The sequence below is a fragment of the Macaca fascicularis genome, chromosome 13, assembly GCF_037993035.2.
Source record: "Macaca fascicularis isolate 582-1 chromosome 13, T2T-MFA8v1.1".
Classification (NCBI taxonomy): Eukaryota; Metazoa; Chordata; class Mammalia; order Primates; family Cercopithecidae; genus Macaca; species Macaca fascicularis.
The window spans coordinates 17,991,591-18,009,730 of NC_088387.1; the positions used below are offsets into that span (position 1 = coordinate 17,991,591).

General features: G+C 44.0%; 2 protein-coding genes across 3 annotated transcripts in view; both read left to right on the top strand.

The window, feature by feature from the left end:
• The window catches only part of ACOXL (acyl-CoA oxidase like), a 264,996-nt gene extending 248,905 nt beyond the window's left edge, over positions 1-16,091 (top strand). For both annotated transcript variants that reach the window (XM_045368880.3, XM_074011246.1), the window contains one exon: positions 15,795-16,091. In XM_045368880.3, coding sequence (XP_045224815.2) covers positions 15,795-15,956 — 162 coding nt within the window. In that variant the 3' untranslated portion in view covers positions 15,957-16,091. The remainder of the gene's footprint in view (positions 1-15,794) is intronic.
• LOC107127060 (small ribosomal subunit protein uS2-like) lies at positions 13,609-14,660 on the top strand. Its single transcript, XM_045368655.2, has one exon. It carries the CDS (start codon positions 13,713-13,715, stop codon positions 14,571-14,573), a length of 861 nt encoding a protein of 286 aa, XP_045224590.2. The 5' UTR covers positions 13,609-13,712; the 3' UTR covers positions 14,574-14,660.
• Positions 16,092-18,140: the final 2,049 nt, after the last annotated feature.

Genomic DNA, 18,140 nt, shown 5'->3' on the forward strand with positions numbered 1-18,140 from the left:
CACATGTTCAGCACAAACCACATTGTGTGCTCAAACGGTTTGGCACAGTGAGCCACCCTTATCAGTCAAGGAATGGTGGGAATCTTCCCAAACCCATGTTCCCAGATGCAGTCTCAGGATAGCAGTCTCAGGCCTTTCATGTTAACTTTATTTTGCACATCGTGCCATAAGATAAAGCATATGCCCTTCCTGACTGGCATTAGTGCCCTTCCCTCTTCAAGGTCAAATAACTAGAATAAATAAAAACCAGGAATAAGTAAATGACAATGTCAATGACATTGACAGTGGGAGAGAGGCCATCAGATGACCAAGTATTTTTATTACTTTCTGGAGAATGCAAAGCATGGAATGAAATTGGCAGGCCAATCTGCTATAGCTTGAATGTTTTTGTCTCTCCATGATTAATGTGACAAAACCTACCAAGGTGATGGTATTAGGAGGTGGGGTCTTTGAGAGGTGATTAGATCACAATCACTCTGCCCTCATGGGTGGGCTTAGCACCTTGTCAAAGAGAGCTTCCTTGCCTCTTACACCATATGCAGACCCAGCAAGAAAGTGCCATCTGTGAACAAGGAAATGAGCCCTCAGCAGACACTGAATCTACCACTACCTTGATCTTGGACTTCCCAGACTCTAGAACTGTGAGAAATCAATTTCTGTTGTTTATAAGCCACCCAGTTTATGGTATTTTGTTATAGTAGCCTGAGCTGACTAAGACACAAGCTGAGTGGACACAACTGGAGGTGGGGGTTGTTTCTTCTGGATGACTCTGAAGAGACAATGGGTCACAAGGATTGAGAGCAGGAGAGGAATTCAGGTGGAGGGTCATGCATTTCCATGAAGGCCTGTTTAATAGCAGGACACCCAGTTCCCCACAGCAGAGCACCTGACTGCAGTAATAGCATCTGCCACAGCTCCAGAAACCTTCTCTGGGAAGAAAACTTAACAGCCTGGCCAGGCAGTGCTTGGTCCCTTGGGGTGAGAGACCGAGACCCCTGAATACATAGCTTAGTGCTGGGGAGGGTCAGCCTGCTTGTTTGCCATCAGTGAGCACCGCCTCATAGGAAACCTGCCAGGTGACTGCCCTGCGTTGGACCAGGGGTCCAACTGCTGGGTATCCAGGGGTGATGCCTCCACAGTGATGGGAGGTGGTGCTGGCTGCCTGTATTGGTCCACTCAGCCTTCCACTTGTATGTTGGAATCTCCCCATTTGGGGGAGGCCACCCTTCTCTGGGCTGGATCCTGCTTTGATTCTCCTTATTGAAGTAGAGATGGAAATTTCAGGAGACATAGGGGAGAAACTGGCCAGTGAGTTTCACAATATTCTGATCTTACCTACAGTGCTTTCAGCTCTCTACTGAAAGGTAAAACTTTTGAGATCCTGAAGGTGCTAGGTTGCTGTCCCATGATTGAGGGGATGTGCTGTGGCATTTCTGCAGGCTTTCCATGTTTCCCTTTAAGCAAGATGGAAAGTTTTCTGACCCTTTTATTATTTGCCAGGGCAGAAGTTGTAGCCCCTTGGTGAAATTTAATTATACCCTCCACCAAATCCAATTACTACCCACACCCATGAAATCCCATTATAACTTTCTTTTGCTTCATTAGAGATACACCAAGACAGGTCCCTTCCTAATCCATTATGGCAGATTCCCTAAAGAATGTTAGTTAGAGATTTTGCATATATTGTTCATTACTTCGCAGTGCAAATATGCAAAGATGCAAATGACCTGCCATTAACTTGCTTAAAGACCAGGAAGGGGTGTCCTCTTCCTGACTGGTCTGGGTGGCTTCTGTTGCAGAGACCTCTGTCTTGGAGCTGCCCATGGCAAGATGTGTGCCTGCTGATGGGAGGCCTGGCAGTAATACCATCAAGCCTTATGTCCAGAAGAGCACAAAATGTTTCTCCAATCAGAAGGGAGCATTGGGTTGTTTTGGTACCGGGCTATGGCGGGTGGCCAAGAGAACAAAACTCCTTTTGTACTTTTTCCGTGCTTAAAACACTAGACTCAACTGAGATGTAGTTTGGGGTAGGACAGACCTTTCCTGCAGGGGTTGGGGAACCCAGCTGTTCTTCCCCTGCAGGAATGCCTGAGCCGTGCTGTGGGGCAGGCCGGCTGATGTGTGCCGGGTACTAGCGGTGGGGCGTCAGTCCAGTGTAGTTTCTATCAAATTTGAACTGAGGAAGAAAATAAAAGAGACCAAGCACATATCTGTTTTACTCTAAGAAAGCTGATTCCTTAGGAATTTCAGACCCCCAAGGGTATTTTCCTAAGGATAATCAGAGAATTAACAATCAAGCAGCATCAAATTTTTTTGTTTTGTTTTTATTTTCAACTTTTACAATCAAAAATTTCAAACAAATTTCAAGACAGAAGTTGAAAGACTAGTACAATAAATGTCTGGGCACACCGTCCACCTGGTTTCATTACATGTTAACACTTTGCCATATTAAAATTTCTCTTTTTTACCCTCTATGCATATGTTTGTGTGTGCGTGTGTGTGTGCATGAAATCATTTGAGAGTAAGTTGCAGACATCAAAACACTTCATCCCTAAGAGCTTCAATGTTCATTTTCTAAAAATAAGGATCTTTTCTTATAAAATCATGATAACCATCATCATACCTAAAAAATGAGCAGTGATCTCATAGCATTATATAAAAAAATTTAAAGAAAAATCAACAGCATGAAAAAGAAGGAGCAAGATGAACAAACGTAACAACAGGCACTGGAGGAAGCAAAATAGAGAAACAAAAACTAATTAGTAACCCTAGGGATGTGTGGCCACATTGCATCCATAGAGCAAGAACAGCCTGCTATGAAATACGAGCATTCAGAGATCCATAAGTGATTGGAAAATTAAATATATACATTTACAAAAAAAAAAAAAAACTCCAATATAAGGGCTACAGAACAAATTTGAGAAAACTTCCCAGAATGAAGATCAGAAAGACAAAAAACGGGGAGTAGGATTAAAGGGAAATTTCCATTCCATCCATTTTTGATGGATAATCAGTCGAAAATCTATAACATTTCCAAGAAAGGGATTGGAGAATATAGAAAGGCAGGTAAATCAGAGAAATAGAAGAAAATTCTCGAGATCTGAAGAAAGGCAAACAAGTCTGGAGATTGGCAGGACCCATTGGAAAAGACTAGAGCCTGAAAACAACCTGGAGAATTTCAGGACATCAAGCAAGGACAAAGAAAGGCCTCAAAACCCTCAAGCTGAAAAAACATGGGATTATTTGCTAAGGCCTAAGAGTCAGATTGACCACAGACCTCTCAAGCAGCACTGAAGGATGCAACAGCTTCTCAACTGTAATGTACCCGTACATCCTTGGATATCTTGTTCAACTTCAGATTCTGGGGTGGGGGGATTCTGTATTTCCAGCAATCTCTTAGGTGATATTATGGCTCCTGGCCTTTGGATCACATTGAGTGGCAAGGGCCTACAGGTCTAGAATAAAATGGAATAATACCTTTAAAGTTCTGAAGAAGGTTGCTTTGAATGTAAAATTTCACAGCCAAATTATTGATCAAGTATGAGGCAAGATAAAGGCAGATATTCAAATGCACGATAAGTTCACTTGCTGTGCATTTTCTGAAAAATGTTACTTGTGGATGAACTGCAGAAAAGCATTCAAGAAATGAAGAATTTAAAAGACGTGGATCCTTTGTGGGGCTAACCCAAGTGGAGTATGTGTGAAGAAATACCTGGATGGTAGTGACGTGACAAGCCCAGAAAACAATTAGTCCAAATTTGAACAGGAAGTCAGAGGGGTCAAAAGACTGACTTTAAGAAGGAAACAATTTCTGTTCAACAAAAAGAAGCAGGAAGATTCTAGTGGTGTGATAGAAAAGGCATGTTTCTTCTTGAAACAAGAGAAAAAAGAGTCCATTAAGACTTCAGGAAAAACAAAACCACTCAAGAAAAGCATGCTCCAACTACGAGCAAACTAAAGCATGACACAAGAATGTATTTGACCTTCACACGGGGAAGCTTCCTCTTCTAGGAGAACAAAAACTACTTAAAAATGGTTATTTCTGGAGTGAGTTATTAAAGGTAAAAGATTGGGTAGGAGATTTTTGCTTTTTATTTAAGACTATTTAATAGGGCTTTTAATTTTTAGAGATCAAGTATATTTAAAACCATTAAAAAATATTATTTCCCTTTGATATAAAATGTCGGGGAGGGAAGAAAAGGAATGAAGAGTGACAAAGAAAGGAAGGGCTTTTCAAGAGAACAGACCAACTCATGATACACGCAAGCCCACCCCATCCTCCAACTAACAACCCTCTTTACTCCCACGACTGGGAAGTATTCCAGATTATTCCCCCAGACAAGCAGGACATCAAGTGTTAGAATGAGACCCTGAGACCGGCCTGTGTAAGGCGGTGGGTGTGGACTGAACCTTGGGCTGAAGAACTTGGACTCCTTCTGCTCCAGGAAGGAACCACATAGTGGACCTGAAAGAACATTCTCACCGAAGCCCTAGCCCTCTGGCTGTAGGGTGAGCCCCACGGATCAGCAGGTGAAGATGTTGAGATGCCAGTGGAGAAGTGCAGATACCCCTAACGTCAGAGGTGGGGGCTGGGTCCACCCAATTGCGTGACATGAAGCATCAATTTTAAGGCTTGTGACTTGAATGGCAGCAGCAGCAGGGGCTGTAGGAGTGGCTGGTGCAGGAGTGACAGGGCTGTGGGTAACAGCTCTGCTTCCCTGGAAGAGCGCCTGCCTTCCTCGTCTGAGGGCCTCCTGGAGAGAGAGAGCAAGCAGAGTGCTGAGGGCCTCACCCAGCAGAACCAGAGCAAACAGTTCAATGGACCTTCCCTGAAACCTGCAGACAGGGACTTACGTCCAGAATTACCTCTGATGATGGCAGAAGGGAGGTGTAGAGGTGTGTGAAATGGGGCCAGACAGGCAGGCAGAGGCCTGGCGAGTGAAGGCTGTCAAGGCCATGGGGGATGATGGGGGTGGGTGGGGGCAGCCAAGCGTGGGCCTGGGCCCAAGTTCTCAGCCTGGAGGGGGATGGTGGTGCCCAGGCCAGGGTGGCGGCATTGGAAATGAAGTGTAGAGGAGGGCTGGAAGATCAGTTTGAGGAACAGAATTGATACAATGCATTCCCAAAACGTGAGCATTCTATTTTGGGGATGTGGAAGAACTTTGGAGTGATTTTTAGAAAAGAGGACCAAGGTAGTTAGAACAGACAAGATCTGTTTTTCTCTTTCCAAATCCATTGACCCATACACAAAGCTGGCACTAAGTTTTTCGAAACCAGATGTAGCAGCATCTAAATATTTACATTTTTCCTCATCAGGACTCCATGTGTGAGATTCTGGAGAAAGGGAGCCTTCTGGATCTGGGGCCTTTGTTCATGTTTTCTTCTCTGCTCCCCAGAATTGGATTTTAATGTAGTTTTTCAAATTGGGGACTATAAGTTCTTGACAGAATGTGTTAATTTTGTGTCTTAATTTTGATGATCATCTAAACAGATACAGTCCAAGCAGTACACACAGATCATCAGGATAACAGCCACATAACCAGAGATTGCCGTGGGGAGTCTGGCCTTTGTCTTGCACTGCTAAGCCTGTCAGCACCAGAGAACACCTTGTTGATCACCAGGAACCAATGAGGAAAGAACAGATGTAGGTTTTCTATGATTAAAACATCTGTGTTTAGTGGAGGCCAAAGATTGGTATGATGTGTTTGCTGCTTGAAGAGGTATCTTAGTCCATGTCTTCTTCTGTAACAGAATACCGCTGAGTAATTGATAAAGAACAGACATTTATTTCTCACAGTTCTGGAGGCTGGGGAGTCCAAGATCAAGATGCTGGCGTCTGGTGAGAGCTACTCTCTGCTTCCAATATGGCGCCTTGAATATTGTGTCCTCATGTGGCGGAAGGCAGAAGGGGAGAAAGGGGTGAACTCACTCCATCAAGCCCTTTTTTAAAGGCACCTAATCCCATCCACAAGGGAGGAGCCCTCATGGCCTAATCACCCCCAAATATCTCCACCTTTTAGTACTATTACATTGGCAATACCTAAATTTTAGAAGAGACACATTCAAACCATAGCAGAGAGTTTTACAGCTCACAGAGAAGTATGGCAGAGGGATCTCTCTGCCCAGTCCTCAGGGGTGTGGACATAACTCCCCCAAAGGAACTGGCACAGGCTTGAAAAAAACAAGTTCATGCTGCAAAACACTGTCTGTCACATGTGATTAGGGCTGTTGATTTGAATCTTATTGGTTTTGTAGTTTTGCTTGTATTTAATTTCATAGTTTAGAGTTGAACAAGAGCTATAAACATAAGGTGTTTATATCTAGTTTTATGTTTGAACATGTTTGAGTAACGTTATAATTTGAAACAACTTAAATCAACATTGGGGGTTAAGGAGAATTGTTTTTCTTTCAGAAAGGGTTTGCATGGTACTCAAGTTGTAACAAACCAAGTAGGATTTCTTTTTTAACATTCTGCCCATTGCCATTTCATTCTTCATTTTGTCACAGATTTAAGACAAGTTACTTTCTCTTTTCAATTGAAAAAAATTCCACAAGTAACATGTATTCCAACGACACTGGATGGTTTGTTGTTGTCATCAGGGGCTTGGGTTTCGGGAGGGGGCTGACACACGCATGCACTATGAGGAAGCTTGCTGGAAATGAGGGCGATAGGGGGATGAGTGGGGGTTAGAGGGAGGCCAGGGGAGGTGAGAATGGGATGGGAAAACACTTGGGAACAGCAGCCGCCCCTGCACTAGGGAAGGTGGGCACATCTGCTTCCTGGAGTTCGGGTTAGCAGTCAGGACACGTTTGTCTGCGTGTAATAAATACCCATCTAAAGTGGCTGAAACCATAAGAACACCAACCATGCTTCTTGGTGACCCCACAGCTGGGGACTGTCTGCCCTTGAGTCCCTTGCTTCTGTCCAGCGTCCAGTTCCACTGACACTGGAGTGATTTCTGGGTCGTCTCATCAGTGTCTTAAAACAGCTGCCACAATTCTGGGGAAGACAGCACGAGGGAAAACCTTCCCCAGAAACCTTCAGCTGAATTCCTCATAGGTCCCATTGGCCAGGGCAGTGCCCGTGGCCCAGCTGTATGAAAAATGGCATTTTCTACCTCTTTAGTGAGAAGTTCAGGCCAGAATGAAGTCTGTATGGGGTGTGAGGGCCGCGGCTGCCTGCAGGAATGGTGTGCTCCTGAGCTGGACTCCACTGGGCCGGCTACAGATGGTGATGGGAAGAGCACAGGGGGTGCGGGGCAGGGGTACACTCCCAGGCTCTTTGTACCATGTGCATGGGACCCTTGGACTAGGCCCACAACAGGGATCAGCAGATCAATCACCTTCAAGGCCAGGCAGGTACCTTAATAACTGCAGCAGACCCAGAGGGACTCAGAGCACCATGGGGACTGGTGCACACGCAGAGCCTTTGCCCCTTTCCAAAGGGGCTGTAACCTCTCCTCAGCTCCCACTGATCATTGCGTTGGGGGAACATTGATTCAGGCGGTGTAGAAATTCTAAGTTTTCAACAGAAGGTAAGCACATAATTTGTTTTTAATGCGAAATGGCCATGGGGGTTGTGAGGGGTGTGTCTAACAAAACCCGTCTATGGCATGGGGTGAGCAACAGAGCCTTGCACACAATAGGCTGCAAAGGAGGGAGCTCTGGAGGAAGAATGCACGCTTAGGCCAGGGCGGCCTCATGGCCAGATAGCCCAGGCTCTGTTTCACCCACATTGAGGGACTATGAAATCCTGGGCTTAGCCCCTCTGAGAGTTACAGCCCTCACCTGTAAAACCGGGACCATTACCTGTACCTTGTAGGACTCTTACAGTTACTCCTGTAGAGCACTCAGCACACAGTAAGGTCTCAATTAAGGCTGTGTTGTGGCTATTAGAATAAGCTGTGGGTTCTGCATTTGGTGATGTTTGGTTGTCAGACACCAGGGCTCACGCCCCTACTGTGGCATGAAGTAGCCTGGGCAAGTTCCAAGTAGGAGAGCCAAAATGTGTCCAGGGGACTGAGGTAATGTGGCGCAGATGTGTGGGATGGGAAGCGAAGGGAAGAAGAGACACCAAGAAGGGAGAAAGGGACTGGAAGAGCTCCCGGTTCCTGTCTACTGTGGCACAGCAAACCACCCCAAACTTCCTAACTTAGGGACACACCACAACCAGAACCACCATGTTGGGCCTGTGGACTCTGCTTTGGCTCAGAAATTCTAACAGGAAATCGCAGAGGTGGCTCATCTGGCAGCCTCCTGGGTCTCCACACCGGGCTCCGGATACTGACACTGTCACTCAGTTCCCCAAAGCGCCTGGATAAAGACAGCTCTTCAGACAGCAGCCAAGGCCTGGTGTCTAGCCCTGCCCTGCCCCTTCCTGTCACACACCCTGGCCGTCCAGGCTTCTCCATGCTGCGGTGTCTCTAAAGGCGCTCTGCCCGCAGCCCTGAAAGCCTTTGTTGCTGCTACCATTCCTTCTCAGATTCAGAATGTATGTCAAGCGTGAGTGTGCAGTCCCTCTCTGTGCCCACTAGCTTTGAGTTCACCTGTCATCTCATCACGTGATCCTGACAGTCTGTCTGCTCTTGCCCCTCCCCCAGCACACCACGGGTTCCTGCATTCTCTTTGAATCCCCAGTGACTAAACAGAGCCTGGCATACAGTAGGTGCTGCTTAGGTGTGGAATTATTGAAAGCATGGACTCTGGGCTTGTGTAGTGGCTTACGCCTGTAATCCCAGCACTTTGGGAGGCTGAGGGGGGGGGTGGATCACTTGAGGTCAGGAGTTCGAGACCAGCCTGGCCAACATGGTGAAACCCCATCTCTACTAAAATACAAAAATTAGGTGTGATGGTGGATGCCTGTAGTCCCAGCTACTCGGGAAGCTGAGGCAGGAGAATCGCCTGAACCCGGGAGGCGGAGGTTGCAGTGAACCGAGATCGCACCACTGCACTCTAGCCTGGATGACAGAGTGAATGAAACTCCATCTGAAAGCATGGACTCTGTGTTGAAGTCCTCAGCCCCACTACTTCCTGGCTATGTGACCCTGGCAACTGGCTGAACCTCTCTAGGCCTCAGTTGTCTTATGTGGACAATGGAGTGAGTGATTCTATGAACTACCCAAAGTTGTCGTGAGGATTAAATTAGGTGTTCCATCTAAAGAGTTTGGAACAGAGCTTAAGTTTGGAGCAGAGCTTAGCCTTAGTAGATAGATGCTCAAAGAAAATGAGTAGTTGCTACTATTAGGTGTTGTATAAATGAATGAACACGTGAATGAAGCTCATTCGTTCTTTAAGGCTCAGGTCAAGAGCTCTCCTGTTCCATAAAGCGTTCCCCAGTCCTCATAGTAAAGGGATCCACTTTGAACTTGCTGTGCCTCTGTACCTGTCGTGTTCTTTACAGATCCCTCTGAGTATAGTCGTGTGTGCACAGGCTGATCTCTCCGTCTGCACTGGAAGACCCCGGGTGACGGCTGTATCTTATTCATCCCTTTAGTGTTCCCTATACTCAATATAAACAGTAGGTGCCTTGTACATAGTAAGTGCTCCATGAATGTGGCTGGAAGGAAGGAGGCAAACCAGAAAGGGGAAACCACTTTATAGCTAACTGGAAAGAGACACTAAGGAGATAAGTTAAACTTGGTCCAGATTGAACTGAAAACCACAACAAAACTAACCACTTTTAAGTTCGATTGAATTGTGCATGTTTTTTTGCTGGGCCTAAATCACTGCTTCAGATCCATCCATCCTTCCTGGTTTGAAGTTCAAATCCATGTTTTTTTTGTTTTGTTTTGGTTTGGTGTTTTGTTTTTTGTTTTGGTTTTTTTTTTTTTTCTTGAGATGGAGTCTTGCTCTGTGCCCAGGCTGGAGTACAGTGGCACAATCTCAGCTCACTGCAACCTCCGCCTCCCAGGTTCAAGTCAAATCCATGTTTAAGGCCCAGTAATTACTCAGAGCTGCTTACATGTTGGTTTCTATGCTAAAGTAGTCCTTCCCCTTCCCTTTCCCCTTCCCTCTCTTCTCTCCCCGTTCCTTCTCTCGTCTCTCTCTTCTCCCCCTCTACTCTATTTCCCTCCCCTGCTCTTCCCTCCCTTCTTCTTCTGTCATCCCCTCCATCTCTGCCTCTTATTTCTTCTAGCCAGGAAATTTTTAAAGATTCTCCCCAAAGAAATCTTGCCTTGATGGGATGTCCAGCATGTAAAAGAGGTAAAGAGTTAACATGCATGATGGTGAAAAATCAAGACCATCCACTTGGTCTTTTCTTCATTCTTATACCCCTAGGTCACCCGTGAAATGCCCTTCAGGAACCTAGGCTTGCCAGATGTATGAGAAAGAAATATAGGATGCCTAGCTGCGTTTGTATTTGAGGTAAACATGAATATTATTTCAGTATAAGTATGTCCCATGCAATATTTGGGTGTCCAAATATAAATTGGGTGTCCTCTCTTTTATCTAGCAATCCTATTGGAATCCTAGGGCCAGGGCCAGCTTCATGGGGTGAGAGGTGAGCAGTGGTACAGGACCCTGCACTCAGAAGGGACCATGCTTGGTTTAATGCTCTGTTCTCATCATCATAAAAGTCTTAGTAATATTTGAACAAGGGGGCTGGCATTTTAATTTTGTGTTGGGCCCCAAATTATGTAGCCAGTCTACCTAGGGTTTCTTGGAGCATGATTTGGGGCCCAGTGCCATAAGTACTGCCACGCTGAGTGAATTTACCACTCTATGGTACAAATCCAAGTGCGGCCCCACTGCCTGGATTCATAATGGTTATCTGGTGGGCTCTCCTTAGAAATCACATTTTTCTATTATAATTGGCTCTAAGTCTTTCTGCCTTGGCAGCAAACTCTACTTGTTAGGCTCTTTAATCCAAGTTTCACTGTACCTAGCATAAATCAGTGAAATGCTTAGTGTGTGGAAATGCTGGTTGCTTCATAGATGCCTTGAAAAGTGATTTGACCTTAAAAATAACTTTTATTGGTGTTACATAATCATGTTGCATGATGCATATGATATTTATTGCAAATGTATGTTGATGATGTCATCATTCTGCACAATTGCTAAGACTCATAGTTTCCAAATGTTGGCTGTAGATTTGCTTGATTCCTCCTGCAGATGGGATCTTTTTTAAAAGAAAAGACGTGGATGTTTTGACTGCTCACTCACCCTAGAGTTCTACTAAGAAAGGGGCTCCTGAGCAGGTGTATATGAAAATAAAGAGTGCAGAACCAACAGAATATGCAGAACCAGAGAACTGTATGAAGAGCCACAAAAACACCACCCACAATCACCTATCACAAGTTGTCTTAAGGAAACCTCGAATAAGTAAAACACCAGACCACCAGACTTAGAGGAGAATGTAATCACTTGTGTTGCCGAAAATGTTTCACTTTATTAAACAATCTACTACTAGGTCCATTCTAAGGAATGAAATATCTAGAACTAAAACATGTAGTGAATAAAATTGGTTTTGAATTTCTTAGTTTTGATAGTCACCATTGTTATGTAAGAGATCACTTTTTTATTTTGTTTTTGGAGACAGAGTCTCACTCTGTCGCCCAGGCTGGAGTGCAGAGATGTGATCTCAGCTTACTGCAACCTCCATCTCCTGGGTTCAAGCGATTCTCCTGCTTCCTGAGTAACTGGGACTCTAAGCACGCACCACCATGCCTGGCTAATTTTTTAATGTTTTTAGTAGAGATGGGGTTTCACTATGTTGGCCAGGCTCTTAAACTCAGGTGATCCACCCACCTTGGCCTCCTAAAGTGCTGGGATTACAGGCGTGTGCCACTGCGCCTGGCCAAGAGATCACTTTTTAGGGGAATCTGGGTGATGGCTGGAGAGAATCATTCTGTGTGCTTTTAACTTTGCAACTTGTGTGAGCGTACAGTTATTTTTAAATAGAGTTAAAAATTATACACACATACACACACACACACACACACACATCCTATATGGTATATTATAATATATTCAGGAACACCTCTATGAGGTGAAACAAGCATACTCAGTCTAGGTGGTGACTGATCTCTCTGCCTCTGCCTGGTAAGTTATAAAAGAAAGTTCTGGACCTAGAGACTGTAATGCCCAAATCCCATGGTAGCTGATAGCTTCAATCACTTAATCTTTCACCAAGGGGGCATCAACAGCAGAAAATAAACTCATTTTAAAAATCATGTTTCCTTATCTCATGACCTAGAAAAGGAGCAGAGATCCAAAGTGAGTAATCTGCTTTTGTGATGTTTGCCAGAACCAAATTTATCTCCCTTGTCATTCTTAAGTTTAGCACCTGAACTTGATGATTGTATCATTCAAATTTTAATTCTGGTTAGAGTGAGTGAGTTCTACCCAATTTTAGTTGCTTAAATGGAAAAAGTGGAAATCGTGGCAGAAGTTAAAGGAGATTATCAAGGAATTGGACGTATTGGATGAGATAGGGAGAACAGGAAGGGAATGTACTTAGTCATTCACTCTTTCAATGGTGAGTCCTCACCTCTGGGCTCTGTACAATACGTTGTCTGATGACACAAGGATGGACACACTGTGACCCGCTGGCACTAGCTTTCCAGGTTGTAGGAAGACAGCAAGGCAGTAAACAAGTTGTGGTCTGCAGCACCAGGTAGCCATAAATGCTATGGAGAAAAATAGAGCAATAGGGAAAGCTGTGGGGGTGGCAGTCAGAGAAAGCAATTTGTTCATACTTGGAATGACGTTGCTTCTGCAGCAAGAGTAAGATAGAGTTACAGCCATCATAAATTTTATAGATTAGCAAAAACAAAGTTAAATCTTAATCCTGGTATTACGTTAGTGAAATGGAACTGGATTGCTATATCACTTTAATTTTAATTCTAGTTAAAGTCAGTTTATTTTCCCCACTTTTCCAGATCCTGGCAGGGTTTGATTCTCACACTTATTTTATATAGCAGCAGCCATAAAAATGTACATGTTCTTTGACCCGTAATGCAGTGATTCTCAGTCTCACTGGACCTAATGCCCTCTTTTTGACAATAAATATTTTGTAACACTCCCTTTACTATCCTGAATGAAATCATGGATCACATAACCTATCTAGAGACATAATTGCAAGAATTCAAGACACTACTTAAGGAAACCAAAGGAAAGTTATTTATATTATAATAAAGTAAACATGAACACAGCAAGATATACAATGCCTGCATCTATACTCAGAATTACTGTGTCAGCCTCGAATGCAGATGCCCAGACTTATGGACCAGTCATACCTGGGAGCATTGCAGGTTGCCATGGCGATGGGAAAGGAGAGAAGGCTGTGTCACTTGTGCGCTGGCCTAAAGCACCTCTAATTTCAAGGGAACAGGGGAATTTAATTCTTCCATAGGCCTGGGACTTGGAAAACCTGAAAGCTTTGGTGTAACTAAGTTCAGGGCTCTTAACTGCCTGTGTGTATTTGACCACATGGCATTTGACAGGACACGGGGTATGGCACAGTCCTCTGTTGGTTGAGATGATCCCATGCATTTCACACCTGGCTCTGCCCACCAATGCCAATAAAGCTCCCCCAGGCAAAAATGCTTTGAAAGTTTTCAGCATCCCTCTTATTGGCAGAGTGACCCTCTTGAAGAACTTCTGTATCTTTTCCGCGCTACCTACAGAGGGATCCATACGGCGTTGTTCTGGATTCCCGTCGTAACTTAAAGGGAAACTTTTACAATGTGCGGAGCCTTGATGTCCTGCAAATGAAGGAGGAGGATGTCCTTAAGTTCCTTGCAGCAGAAACCCACTTAGGTGGCACCAGTCTTGACTTCCAGATGGAACAGTACATCTATAAAAGGAAAAGTGATGGCATATACATCATAAATCTGAAGAGGACCTGGGAGAAGCTTCTGCTGGTGGTTCGTGCCATTGTTGCCGTTGAAAACCCTGCTGATGTCAGTGTTATGTCCTCCAGGAATACTGACCAGAGGGCTGTACTGAAGTTTGCTGCTGCCACTGGAGCCACTCTAGTTGCTGGCCGCTTCACTCCTGGAACCTTCACTAACCAGATCCAGGCAGCCTTCAGGGAGCCACAGCTTCTTATGGTTACTGACCCCAGGGCTGACCACCAGCCTCTCATGGAGGCATCTTGTGTTAACCTACCTACCATTGCTCTGTGTCACACAGATTCTCCTCTGCGCTATGTGGACATTGTCGTCCCATGCAACAACAGGGGAGCTCACTCAGTGGGTTTGATGTGGTGGATGCTGGCTCGGGAAGTTCTGCGCATGTGTGGCACCAATTCCCGTGAACGCCCGTGGGAGGTCATGCCTGATCTCTACTTCTACAGAGATCCTGAAGAGATAGAAAAAGAAGAGCAGGCTGCTGCTGAAAAGGCAGTGACCAAGGAGGAATTTCAGGGTGAATGGACTGCTCCAGCTCCTGAGTTCACTGCTACTCAGCCTGAGGTTGCAGACTGGTGTGAAGATGTGAAGGTGCCCTCTGTGCCTATTCAGAAGTTTCCTACTGAAGACTGGAGTGCTCAGCCTGCCATGGAAGACTGGTCTGCAGCTCCCACTGCTCAGGCCACTGAATGGGTACGAGCAACCACTGAATGGTCTTAAGCGGTTCTTGCACGGGCTCTTAAGCAACATGGAAAAATGGTTGATGGAAAATAAACAACAGTTTCTTAAAAAAAAAAAAAAAAAGAACCTCTGTATCAATCAAGTTCATGGGGAATTATTCACAGGTAATAATACAAAATATGACTATGCTATTTGTCGGCTTATATTGCTATCAAGGTTATTATGACAGCATAAAACTGGAAACAACCTAAGTATCCAACCAAATGGAAATGTTTAGTTAGCTATGATTTATCAAAACAAAATGATATGGTCAGTAAACAAATAGAATTCTACACAACAGTGCAAACCAAAAATGTCATTTGTGATATACTGTTGATTGAAAGCATGCATAACATTTTATATAATCTATATAAAAACATGCATGCATATAAAGAAAAGAAGAAATATTGTGAAATTGATAATTGAAAGAGAATGAATCAGCTATGTATTGATTTGTAACAAACCACCCCAAAATGTAGTGCTTTGAGACACCAATGTGTTAGCTCATGATTCTGTAGGTCAACAGTTTGGGCTAAGCTCACACGATGTGGTTTTTCTGCTGTCCTGCTGGTCTTCCCTGGGCTCACTCATGCTGTGGCAGCAGCATGTCGGGGCTGAGTGGGAGCATGCTGGTCCAAGGTGGCCTCACTCACATGTCTAGTGGTTGTTGCTGACCATCAGCTGAGTTTCTGCAGCGGGCTAGCCATGGACATCTTCTTTGAACCACCACAGAAGAGCATGCAGTATTTTAGGCCCCAATTATAACTTTAAAGCTGCTGCAGTAGAAGATTGATAGAGGGTAGACATTGTTTTATTTGTGCATTTCAATACTATTCCCCAAAGGTCTAACTGACCAGAGAATGTCAGGGGTGAAAAAGAGAATGGACCAGCCATCTGGTCCACGGAAGACAAGTGGGTTTTACCAAAGTGTCAGCTAAAACAGTTGGTCCCAGGACCAGTGTTAGAGACTGATACAGGCAAGAAGAGAGAGCAAGCAGTAAGCAGTTAGTGAAGTCGGCCACAGGGGAGGATGGGGGATGGTGTGATAAATGCCCCACATTTGCCTTGGGAAAGTAGAGGCCATTTTAAGAATCAGGTCTTGTATTTGATTCCTTCCAAGGAGTTTGCTAAGTGACAAATAGATCTTATTGGGTTGCAGTATTAAAGATACTGTCGTTTTTTACACTGATGAGACTGATGAGTGATAAACTCTCTGCGCAGGTTGTGGGGCAGGAACTGCTGGCCCAATACACCAAACAGTATGAAGAAAAACCACTCTTTGGTCTGCTCCAAAACTGGGCTGAATCTGTGGGGGACAAGCTGAGAACAAGGTACGTATTACTGAGACCATCGTCATCATCTGTCTTCAGTGGCTTATCATGAAGCCTGCATTAATAGAGCCTTGGCATAACTGACTCTCACTTGAGATTTTTAGTGTTTGCTATACGCAAGAAATCTGTGAATATGTGAAATTAATGCTTGTACACTCACTACCAACTTAAAAACTAAAACATTGCTCATTCTGTTCTTTCTCCTTGAGTTCCTTTTTTATTTCATGTTCACTGTTCCAAGCAGTTTACAGGATTTAATCCTAAAAACCCTATGAGTTTTTATTTCCATTTGGCAAGTTTCCAAATGGTAAGTTCTTATTTCCATTTCACAGATGAAGAAACCGAGACACAGAGGTTAAGTCCCTTCCTTACCATTTCCAAATGGTAAGTTCTTATTTCCATTTCACGGATGAGGAAACTGAGGCACAGAGGTTAAGTACCTTGCTCAAGATTACATGGCTAGTGAGTGGCAGAGATGAGATTTGAACCCAGACAGTCTGGCTTCAACATCCGTGCTTTTGGTTGTTTGTATTGATCTTTCAGTATTGTCCGTTAGCTTTATAAATAAAACAATATATATAGTATTTTGTAACTTTGTTTTCACTCAGTATTTTGTTTCTCTGAATCATTCACATCGTTATGTATAGCTGCAGAACTCCTCTTCACAATATTCTGTAATTTTCCATCCTGTGTGTATGCCACACTGTACTTGTCCATTCTAATCTCTGGTATCTTGGACATTTGGGTCATGTATGGTTTTTTGGTATTTTGCATGATGCTGTTATGAAAAACCCTGTACATGTTTTCTGGGGGATGTGCACAAGAGTTTTTATAGGGCTTTCAAACGTAGTTAACATTACTTAGAGTAAGAAATACACTTTAAATCACCATGGACACCCATATATCCATAGGACCTCCATTTTAGAAGCAACTGAAGCAAACAGTTCATGGAGCAGTGGCTACCTCCCTATTTATTACTAATGATGCTCTCTGATATTTTTACGTTTTATTTTTAAAGAAAACTGATCTTAGAAGAATATTGATTTCAGCCAGACATGGTGACTCATGCCTGTGATCCTAGCACTTTGGGAGGCCAGGACAGAAGGACTGCTCAAGCCCAGGAGTTCGAGACCAGCCTGGGCAATATAGTGAGACCCCCTGTCTCTACAAAATTAATACAAAAATTAGCAAGGCATGGTGGCACATGACTGTGGTCCCAGCTGCTCAGGAGGCTGAGGCAGGAGGATCACTTGAGCCTGGGAGGCAGAGGTTGAAGTGAGCCGAGATCATGCCACTGTACTCCAGCCTGGGCAACAGAGTGAGACCTTGCCTAAAAAAAATAAAATAAAATAAAAATAAAAATAAAAAAGGCCGGGTGCAGTGGCTCATGCCTGTGAGGCACTTTGGGAGGCTGAGGCAGGTGGATCACAAGGTCAGGAGATGGAGACCATCCTGGCTAACACAGTGAAACCCCGTCTCTACAAAAAAATTAGCCGGGCGTGGTGGTGGGCGCCTGTAGTTCCAGCTACTCGGGAGACTGAGGCAGGAGGATGGCATGAACCCAGGAGGCAGAGCTTGCAGTGAGCTGAGATGCGCCAGTGCACTCCAGCCTGGATGACAGGGCGAGACTCTGTCTCAAAAAGAAAAAAAAAAATACCCCAACCCTTAAACGGATTTTATGACCTATTAGTTATATGCAATCTGTTGTTTGAAAAACATTCCCTTATGATATATATTACCTAGGAATGGAATTGCTGTGTTATGGAGTAATGTTCAACTTTACTAGATAGTGACAAATTATTTTTCAAGGTGGTTGTTTAAATTTACACCCCCATTAGCAGCATGTATCTTGTGGGGCCTTATTGTGTTCTCACCAACACTTGGTACTATCAGACTTCTTAATTTTTGTCAATACAATATAAGAAATGATCTCTCACCCTGACTTTAAACTGAATTTTTACGATTACTGTTAAGGATGAGCATGATTTCACATGTCTGTTTGCCATTTGTATTTGTTCCTATGTGAAATGCCTGTTCATGTTTTTTTGCCTATTTTTAGTGTGTGTGTGTATGTGTGTGTGTGTGTATGTGTGTGTGTGTCTTGTTCTTATTGATTTTTAAGGGCTCTTTATCCTTTGTTGTTATAAATGCTATAATTATCTTTTCTATGTTTGTGGCTTGTCTTATGTTTTCTTTATGGTATCTTTTGATTGAGACAAATTCATTAATTACAGTT